The 11177-nt window shown below is 26.8% G+C and overlaps 1 protein-coding gene across 1 annotated transcript; it reads right to left on the bottom strand.

Moving 5' to 3' along the window:
• Positions 1–10167: 10167 nt before the first annotated feature.
• Positions 10168–10938, bottom strand: LOC136083549 (uncharacterized). Its single transcript, XM_065802953.1, has one exon. The coding sequence runs from the start codon at positions 10936–10938 to the stop codon at positions 10168–10170; it is 771 nt and encodes a 256-aa protein (XP_065659025.1).
• Positions 10939–11177: the final 239 nt, after the last annotated feature.

The raw sequence follows: 11177 nt of genomic DNA, 5'->3' as shown, positions 1-11177 counted from the left end.
TTCCATGTTGCTATATTTTATAAAAGCGTTAAAAGGTGTAGTTTCAGATTCTGCCAATTGACCATATAACGGAATATGCAACATTTTTTTTAAACTTTCAACAATCAAAATGCGATTATCAAAAGAAGCATTGTGAGCAAAAATAGGACAAGACAAATGCTGACTATATCTACCTATATTTTTGTTGCAATAATCGTGAGCTAATCCATACACTTGTCCTGAAAAATGATCGTGATCAATAACAAGATAATCTTCAAAAGCGTTAAGAAAAAAATTGCATTTATTTAAAACTTTTTCTCGATTTTTTTTCATCTTGAATAAAATCAGATAAACTAAATTTAGTTTCAAATTGATTGTTAAAAGCAACCAACATGGCATGATACCATAATTCGTAGACGGGTTGCTTGAATTTTCTCATGAGAAACAAAAAATGAAGGTTGTCTGTATATTGTTCACCACTTTCGTTAATACATTTGCGAAAGATTTTGATTAAAAAGTAGGGATCTTCTAACAACTCTATATCTTTTTGATTAAAATAGTTTTCAAATTGGTGTTCGGTCATGATAAGCAAAGACAATTGTTTCATATAATCTACAAGTTCGCCACTGGTGATTCTCACATAATCACTCAACAAACCGTTAGTGGCAGGTAGGTATATACACTTTTCCCACCATCTACAACAAATGTAATACAAAGTGGATTCTCGAAATAATACTTGTTTTATTTTTTTAGCATCGTTGTCGATTAAATAATTTTGAACGTGACAAGGTAACATGAACAATTCTAATCGTCCTACTCTTTGAAACACCATGTTTACAACTTGAATTCGTTTGTCGTTATAAATGCGAAATTCATTATGATTTAATCTTTCAATTTCATGAAGAGTCATGTGAGAAAATTTATTTTTATAAACATCAGATTAACGTATTTTATCTACGGGAGTTCTACAAATAGAACAACAATGATTTTCTTCTTGCCATATTAAATCTCTTTTTTCACTCGTTATATTTAAATTTTCAAAACGAGGTAAACATATTTCATAAGTAAATCGAACCAAAGTATCTTCTAAAGCAATGATATCGTAAACTCTCAATTCAATTTTTAATTTTTCATTATTTTCACAATTTAGCTTTTCCTACAAGATACGTCTGTGTGTCTTGTGAAGTAAAGAAACTCCTGGTTGAAAATAGTCTGGTAGACATTTTAAAGGATTTCTTTCTAAACTTTCAACCGTATTTCCATAATAAAAAATCCATTGAGTAATGACTTGACCTTGTTCGTTTAAACCAAAACATTCTCTTGCTAATTTTTCATGAATTCATTGAATTACAATGGAATGACAATAATAATTCAACACAGATAAAGGTTTGACTTTGGAAGTAGCATTTTCTTCAGACTTTGTAATACTCGTTTTACAATCAAATGTCATTAAAAAAGGAAACAAGTTTCTACTTGTACACATGAAGGAATTTTGTGGTCGATAGTGAGTAATGCAATCGCCATATGTAAATTTGTCTGGTTTATAATAACCTTTGCAATTGTGTTTCTCTGTAGTAAATTTTTGTCCACAATCTGAACATTGAAACAAAACACGTGAGTTGTAAGAACAGAAATACTTAGTAGAAAATTATTTATTTAACATGCTTATAGCGTGAAAAGAAATGTTTTTTTGAAAAATACAAATTTTTATCGTGTAGATTGTTTTTTTCCGGTGATTGGCTTTATTTCTTTTTTCATCATTAATAATAACTTTTGAGAATCTTGATCGTCTTTGGGAATGTTTGCGCTTTCGTAAACCACTTTTGATAATTCTGCAAGAGAACTTTTATATTGTGAATTTAATTTAGAATGCAACAAACGAATTTTGGTGTTACTTTTGTTAGCGGCAACAATTTTAATGTTAATACGATCAAAAGTATTTTCGTCAGCAAAACAATGACACAAATCAATCAAAGTTTGAAATGACATATTTTTAGATTTTTCTTTTAATTGTTGTAAAACGTTTTTCCATGCTAGAATATTTTTCTCTTCTTGATCTTCAAAAAGAAGTTGTAAAATATTTTCTTCAGAATATAAATCAGTAGCATTTTTTTCCAACACTTTTTTATTCCATTCTTTAACAGTGCTCACATTCCATTGACGAATCAACAAAGAGACGAGAAACGCTGAATAAAAACATAATCCTGGTTCAAACAAAATACTATAATCTAAAAACATTTTTCTTTTATGTTGATAAGACAGATTAGTATAAGATAAACTTTTTAGTGATTTTTTCCATTGTGTTATACAATGAAATCTGTACCATTCACCAAACCATTCGTCTATTTTTTTCCTCTTTTGTTGATTTTTTAAGTAATATGTTTTCATGTGTTTCTTTTGATTATCTTTACTTTTCCTTTGTTGATTTAGTATTTTTTAATTTTTTTCATAATAGCTTTTGTTGTGTTTTTTCTTTTTTTCAATTTGTTCATCTGTCATGAGCGTTTTTCTATTAAAACCAGACAATTCAAAATCTCGTAATTTCATTATGGATATTTCTGTTAAATTGGATAAAGTTTTAATTTCAATATTACATATTCGTATTATCTTCCATCCGCTATAGCTTTCTAAAACATTAAAAACAGCTCGCACATTGGCATCTTAAATAAAACGTAAATTTGTCGGTCCTTCTAAAGGTTTAATATAATAAACAGGCGAATTGTAACAACGTTTCATTATTTTACAATAACCATTTTAAATAGATTTGCAACACAGAAACAATATTATAACCCAATAGGAAATTTTGAAACAAGTCACTAGAAAGAATACTTTTTTTTCATTTGTGTTTCAAATCCTTCCATTGTTTTTTGTTCAACCTGATAAACAATTTTATCAGGACTTTGAGTTTCTGAATAAAGTTGTGATTCTTCTACAATATCTTCATCTTTATAAGCATCTTTAATGTAAAAATAATGTTCTGTGTATATACTGTTATTACTAAATTAAGTTTCCTCAGTTTGATATTTAAATTTCATTTTTTTTTTAATTATCTGAAAAAAAACAGTTTACATGTATTTTTTATAAAATTCCAAAACATCAAAATCAACAGTATTACTTTTAAATAGTGTTCGTAAATCAAATTTATTATTAATAATTATAAATATATCGTTAATATTACAAACTCGTGATAAAGAAACATAATAAAGACTATTAATGAAAGCCTTTGAATTAAATTGAACAACGGCTTTATTCATGGTACTTCCTTGAGCTTTATGAACAGTAAAAGAAAATGCTAATTTTAAAGGCAAACCAAATCTTGAACGTACGACAGCATGAGAGCAATCTAAAATTTCTTCTTTGACACATTTAATTTTGACTTCTTTTTTATTCATCATCACCCAAACTGCATCATTTTCTATCAAAATGACGGTACCAATAGTACCATTGCACAAACCTTCTTCCACATTAATATTTCTTACAAGCATAACAATAGCATCTATTTTAAGATAAACAGCTGCTGTAATTTGAAACGCGCTTGGACTATTTCGATTTTTAATATCATCTTTAGCATAAAACCAATACCCTTCTTGTTGATAGTCTCTATTTTTTGATTGTTATAAACATTCACTTCGATGTTTCTAAAAAATAATCTTGTATATTTAGAGTTTAAATTTTCATCTTTTTTAAAACAACGCGTCATAAAATAATCAATAGTTTCGTCTGAAACTTGATCTAAACGTATTTCATTTCAAGCTCCAAAAAATTGTTTATCGTCTTTTTGTCTAAAGCATTGAGTTAAAACCAACACTTCCGTCATGTAGTGTTGCCATATTTGTGATTTAAAAACAAATTGTCCTGTAACAGGTGGCAACTGAAAAAAATCATCGCAAGCAATCACTTGTACGCCACCAAATAATTCATCGTAACATTGTCTAATTTCACAAGCTATTAAATGTAATAAATCAAATGTTGAAGCGTTAATCATTGAAATTTCATCAATAATTAAAACATCAGTTTCCAAACACGTTTTTTTAATGTCTGGATGCATATGACATTTATAATAATCAACACTTTTAACACCAGTTTCTATACCAGCAAAAGCATGTATTGTGACACCATTGATTAAATAAGCTGCTTTTCCTGTACTCGCAGTAATATGTATTGTTTTATAAATTTGTTCACTTTGAGCAATTTGGTTGACAATATAACTTTTTCCACAACCAGCGCCACCAGTAATAAAAAAATTCTTTCCTTCATCAAGCCATTGAAGTGCTTTTGTTGTTGCAAAGATAACATTTTTTTTATTATTTACTGAAAAAAAAAACGTTTTTTAGTTTAGAATAAAAGTACATATAAGTATACTTGATAAAAAAAAATTAGTTTAACATTTTGTTCGTATTTTAAAATTTATTTTGAATACAAATATATTATAGCATATTTTATAAAAAACATCATATATATAATGTTCTGATCAACAAGTCTTTCCACTTTACAAAATAAATCATTTGGTTCATCTAACAAAATATTCGCAAGTATCATTTCGTTTGCAGGCAATAGGTTTTGTTTAATTAACAACTCCAACATTTTTTTATTATGTTTTTCTCTTAATTTATTCATCTAAAAAAGTCAATATACAGAATTAAAACATTTTTCACAATATATTAACGAACAACTCTCCCCATCAGAATATCTATATTCATCACACTCTTCACAATCATTTAAATAATGTTTACTATTTTTAATTTCTACACATTTTTCTTTTACATGATTTAACACATCTTCTCTAGATTTTATTTTAAAAAAATCATGAAAATATTCAAAATTTAAATTCAAATAAACATGATAATGTATTTTAATATATTGAAAGACCATCAAAATCAATATATGAGGTATTCTTTTTATTTCTTCATTGAAAAATCCATTCCACTTGTAATTCAAATAATACCATTTACAATGTTGACATAAAATTTGTTTTGAAGTAATCGCATGCATTCGAATTTCTTCCAAAGTAGCTGGGTTATCTTGATTGAATTGGTATATTTTTTCCATCAAAAAGTCCAAATCATTATCTGTTAGTTGCATTTTTTATTATGTAATCTAAAAAAAAATAAAGTAAAATAAAGAAAAACACATTTATAAAAATAGTTAATTTAACGAATTATTCTTTTAATAATTACAATTAATTAATCATATGTAAAAAATATTTATATATTCTCTCATAGTCATTATTGTTTTCCGACATTATAATTTCTGTTCTAATCTTTTTGCATTTAGAACACATATTGTTGGGTTCACAAGCGCAGAAAGCCAAATAGTTAATTCAATCTTTATAGTTAAAAGACTTTTTTGTTAATATTTCGCTCGATTCCAATTTGTTGCATGCCAACTTTGTATAATTTTTCATTTTTTTAGTATGTAATCTAAAAAAAATACATTTTTAAGAAAATAAAAAAAATTTACAGTAATTTTTTTTATTCTTAAAAATAATATGTTCAATTCTCGATATCTAAAAAATGATTATTTCTCATTCTTTGATCGTCGATAAATGGCGAACGTATTATTATATTTTTGATTAGTTTGCATTTTGTACACAAATTAAATTCTTTACAAGGACATAACGATAAACTTAAAATTTGATTTTCTCGATAAACGATAATCTTTTTCAATAGATCTTCCGTCAATCCTAATTTTTGACAAGCCAACATTATATTGTTTTCCATTTTTTATTATGTAATCTAAAAAAAATACATTTTTAAGAAAATAAAAAAAATTTACAGTAATTTTTTTTATTCTTAAAAATAATATGTTCAATTCTCGATATCTAAAAAATGATTATTTCTCATTCTTTGATCGTCGATAAATGGCGAACGTATTATTATATTTTTGATTAGTTTGCATTTTGTACACAAATTAAATTCTTTACAAGGACATAACGATAAACTTAAAATTTGATTTTCTCGATAAACGATAATCTTTTTCAATAGATCTTCCGTCAATCCTAATTTTTGACAAGCCAACATTATATTGTTTTCCATTTTTTATTATGTAATCTAAAAAAAATACATTTTTAAAAATATAAAATTTACAGTTATTTTGTAGTTTCCATTTGAAATTTATTTACAAAATCGTTGACATATATATTTTTTTAAATTTTCATGTATCTCTTGACAGCTAGCACATACTTGATCTTGAAAATCAACAAGTTGTTGAAAAGTCTCACATGGTATCAAATCACAAAAGGCACACTCGTCTGTTGAAAGCATTTTTCTTTTTAATTCACCACTTGGTTCAGAATTTGCAACATATTCTAAAAAATCATCAAAATCGAGATCTTTCTTGACTACTTTTCTAACAAGATCAAATTCTTCCAAAGTTCTAACATAATCATCACTGTAACTTATAACAAATTCTTTGATGGCAGCATATTCAACAATATCTTTACTTGAATCGAAATTTTTCAAAGTTGACATTTTTTATTATGTAATCTAAAAAAAATACATTTTTAAAAAAATTCTACCAAAAAAATAAAAACCAAAAATTCTTCTTAATTCAACAAAAATGTGACAAGCATTTAAATTACAAAATACACAATTCGATGTACATTCACATTGAGCTATTTTACATAAAGCATCATAAACAAAATCACGTTTTTTACAAATCACTTTGAGTAATGTTTTTGTAATCCCAATTTTTTTTGATACTTTTTCACACTTTTTTTTTTTTTTTTTTTTTTTTTTTTTTTTTTTTTTCTTTCTCTGTTTTAATATAATATAAGATTTTACAACTTCGTAATATAAAATTTCAATAAATAAAATAAGTAAAACAGATAGGGGCTCAAAGAAGATGAGGATGACAGTACGTTATCGCAATCTTTTCATAGAGCCCCTATAACAAGATTTCAAAAAAATATCGTAATATGTTAATGCGTAATAAAATTTCAATAAAATATCGTAATAAAACGCGTAATTCGCTAATAAAATTGATAAGCCACCAACAAAAGTAGAAATAAAACAAAAACAGATTTATGAGAAATTATTCAAAATATGATTAACCAAAAACATTTCTTATATTTTAAAAATTTCTTTTTTTGTTAAAAACTTGAAGGAACTTAACGAATTTACCGTGCCTTTGAATCCTTTTTGAAAAGTATTCCATACTTTTGGACCTCGATATAGAATGCTGTACTCTGAATATTTGTTTATTATCCGAGGCAGTTTATATGTGTTGGACATATTCGCTCTAAGATTATAGCTATCATTTTTATTTATTTTAAACTTGTTATTAAAGCTTATAGGAGAGATATTGTGATTATAACGATACATGAAAATTAAATGCTGGTAGATATTAATTTCAAACACATTCATCATTTTCATATCTTTCATTAAGGGCTTAGCGTGTTCACGCCTATTTTTTGAGTAAATGATTCTGCAGGCATGTTTTTGTAGACTATAAATTTTTTTAATCTTTGCCGCTTGAGTACTTGCCCATGAAATGTTTGCATAGCTGATGAAGCTATGAATTAGCCCAAAGTAGATTAATTTAAGACTATTTTTATTGACGTAGGAGCGAACTCGATACATCAAACCTATTATTTTGGTGATTTTTGACTGGATATATATTATATGTGGAAGCCAGGATAATTTTTCATCAACAATGATTCCTAAGAATTTTATATTGGATTGCTTATTTACTAGTTTATCATTTAGAGATAGGTTAGGCAACTTGAGAGGAAGATTTTCTTCTTGTGTTTTTTTGTGAAATAGTATATACTTTGTTTTCTCAGCGTTAAGTGAGAGTTTGTTTGCCTTAAACCAGTTGTTTACTTTACACAGTTCAATATTCATGTCTGCATATAATTTCTTGATATCATTGTTGGTGAGAAATAAGTTTGTGTCATCTGCAAACATGACCGAGTTCATTTTTAAAGATGCATTACAAAAGTCATTTATATATATTAGAAAAAGAAGTGGACCAAGAATCGATCCTTGCGGGACTCCACATATGACATTTAATACTCCAGATTGGACATTATTTACATATTGTTTTCTGTTTGTAAGATAGCTTTTAATCCAATAATAACTTTTATTTATTATTCCGTAGTGCCTTAATTTATCTAATAGAATGCAATGGTCCACTGTATCGAATGCTTTTGATAAATCAAGAAACACTCCTAAAGTAAATTTATTATTTTCAAAACCATTAGTTATTTGATTTACTATTTCAATGATTGCATGCTCTGTAGAGAGATTTTTTTGAAAGCCAAACTGATTTGGGTAAAAAAAATTGTTTTTAATGAAGTAATCATAGATTCTATTATAAACTACACGTTCGAAGAGTTTTGAAAATACAGAAAGTATTGATATAGGCCTGTAGTTTGTGATGTCAGAATGATCATTACATTTGTATAATGGAATTACTTTTGCCAATTTAAGTACATCCGGAAATATCCCAGAATTTAATGAGAGCTTAAGTATATGAAACAGGGGTCTATTAAGACTGTGTTTGTTTGCAATAACTATATCACTAGATATCTCATCAAATCCTGGAGCCTTTTTTTTTTTTAAGGAGGCAAAGGCTGCCTCTAATTCTTCATAGCCTAATTCATAATCAAGCATGGTAACGTTATTCGTGTTTTTAAGATAGGTTTTAAAGGATACAGATGTTGGTACAATTTTATTTACAAGATTTGGACCAATATTTGTAAAATATTTATTGAATTCTTCTGAAATTAGTTTTTGACAAAATATATCGTTATTTTCAATAACAATTCGTTTAGGAAGAGAAGGTGAATTTAGTTTTTCTCTTCCCATTAAGAGATTAATGATGGACCATGTTTTTTTGCTATCAAATTTGCATTTGTTAATTTGATTACTGTAATATTTTTTTTTGCATTTTTAATGAGATCTTGGTAAAAAAATTTATAATTTTTGTAATTTTTTTCATTATCATTGTTTCTATTTTTCAAAAATTTATTGTAAAGTTTTTGCTTTTTTTTTGAGCACTTTAATAACGATTTATCCATCCACGGATTAGCAATTGCTTTTGACTTAATTGTTATTATCTCTTTTGGACAGGTTTCATTAAAGTACTCCAAAAATGTACTTAAAAAGGCATTGTAAGCTTCATTAGTATCTTTACATTTATATACGTTGTTCCATGTTTCTTGTTTTAGTCTACTTGTTAATTTATTAGTGTTACTCAATTTTAAATTTCGTTTTTTTAAATGTATAATTTTTGAATGACAATCAGACATAGATTTAAAGTTTTTTATTTTTATGAATATCGGGAAATGATCGCTAATATCTGTCAAAAATATACCGGTTTCAAATGTCGTTTCTAAATAATTATTGATAAAAATATTGTCTATTGCTGTTGCAGAGGTTTTTGTTACTCGCGTTGGTTTATTAATAGTTGACAAGACATTAAATTTAAAAAGCATATCAAAAAAAGATTTTATTTTTGGAAATTTTGTGTTAGAAAGAGCATCAAGATTTATGTCACCAGTTATATATAATGTCTTATTTTCTTTATTTATTTTCATAATCGTATTTTTGATAAAAGTTTCGAAATTTTTTATTTTTCCACTCGGTGGACGATAAACACATCCAACTAAAATGTTTCGGTATTTTTTATTAATAATTTTAATGAAAAGGCTTTCATAATTATCATTTGAAAAGCATAGTATATTTTTTATCTTGAAAGCATATTTTTCTAAGACATAAATTCCTAATCCTCCTCCTTTTTTCCCATTTCCTCTTGATTGACTTATTAGTTTATAAAATGGTAATATATAATTAGAATTTAATTCAAGAGAACTTTCTGTATCATGCCAAGTCTCTGAAATAGATATGATGTCGAACGTGTAGTTTAAAATATTTAAAAATTCTTTAAGTTTATCAAAATTTTGCTGCATGCTTCTAATGTTTATGTGTAATACAGAAAATGAGCCATCATCTGCTATTACTTTAAATTCAAAAGGATCAATATACGGTGTGTTAATTAAGTTCATTTGAGTTTCTTGAAAAATATTTATATTTTCTTCTGATAGGTTATTTATAAAGTTGTCCTCAAAAAAGTCTAAATTTAAATTGTGAAAATCTAATTTCTGTGGAAAAAGCGCTGCCATTTTTTAAAAATGTATAATTTAAAAATATTTAATATAATTAAAAACGAAAATACTCAAAACGCTTACTCGTTTACGCATGTCGGAATAACATCTGTGTTGCGGGTGTTTTCTCGAAATTCGTGAACAATCAGTTTGTTGTAAACAACTTTTGCAAAATAGCCATTTTGACGATGTATCTTCGCCTGATCAAAAAGTTCCTTTCGAATTTTTCGCGTGGTAAAACTAAAATCTTCGTTTAGAAAGATATTAGTTCCTTTTAATTTTCTTGCTCTTTCCAAAATTGTTTTTTTGTCCTCGTAATCCCGGAGCTTCAAGACAATTGTTCGCTCTCGTTTATCATTAGCTACTCCCACTCGATGAGCCCGATCAATTATAATTTCTTTTTCAATACCAAGATTATCTTTAAATAGTTGCTTTACCTTTTTTTTTGTGATTTCCCAATTCTTTTCTTCATTATTTTCAACGACCCCGTCAATTCTTAAATTGTTTCTTCTGTTACGGTCTTCAATATCAACGCTTTTTAATTTTAACTCAATATTGTCAGAAGATATTTTACCCTGCATTTTTCGTACATTTGATAAATCGTCGTGAACTTTATTAATTTTTTCCTCAACTGCTCTAGCTTTATCGTTAAATACATCGCCAACAAAATTTAATCCAGATTTCATTTCGTCGAGTTCTCGCCGAACTTCTTTAAAACTAGATTGAAAGTTATCAAACCTCTCATTTATGTTCGATAATGCTTCATGAAAAAAAGACAAAATTGTTTCTTTTTGAATATTTAGTAGCTCTCTCATCATAGCAATCGAAACTAACTCTTCTGATTTAGACATATCAACTTTTATTTAACGAATTAAAAAAAATTTCAAAAAATATTTAACTGTAAGAAAACGCGTCTGTTCACCACGATGTTCGCCACGCAAAAAGGGTGAATATCTCACACATTTCAGAATCCTTTTCACTTAACCACCAACCTTGAAATAACAAATGACCAAAACTTTCTAATAAAAGTTCTTTTTTCTTTTTAAAAATTTTTATCTTCTGAATATTTTTTCAGTTTTTCAGGTTTGAT

This window comes from Hydra vulgaris, chromosome 08, assembly GCF_038396675.1.
Source record: "Hydra vulgaris chromosome 08, alternate assembly HydraT2T_AEP".
In the NCBI taxonomy this organism is placed as follows: domain Eukaryota; kingdom Metazoa; phylum Cnidaria; class Hydrozoa; order Anthoathecata; family Hydridae; genus Hydra; species Hydra vulgaris.
Note: the sequence above shows the minus strand (reverse complement) of the source record. Positions and strands in the feature narration are given on the sequence as shown.

Bases quoted from the DNA above. Each gene is read 5' to 3' on its own strand.
- LOC136083549 (XM_065802953.1), bottom strand. From the start codon at position 10,938: ATGTCTAAATCAGAAGAGTTAGTTTCGATTGCTATGATGAGAGAGCTA.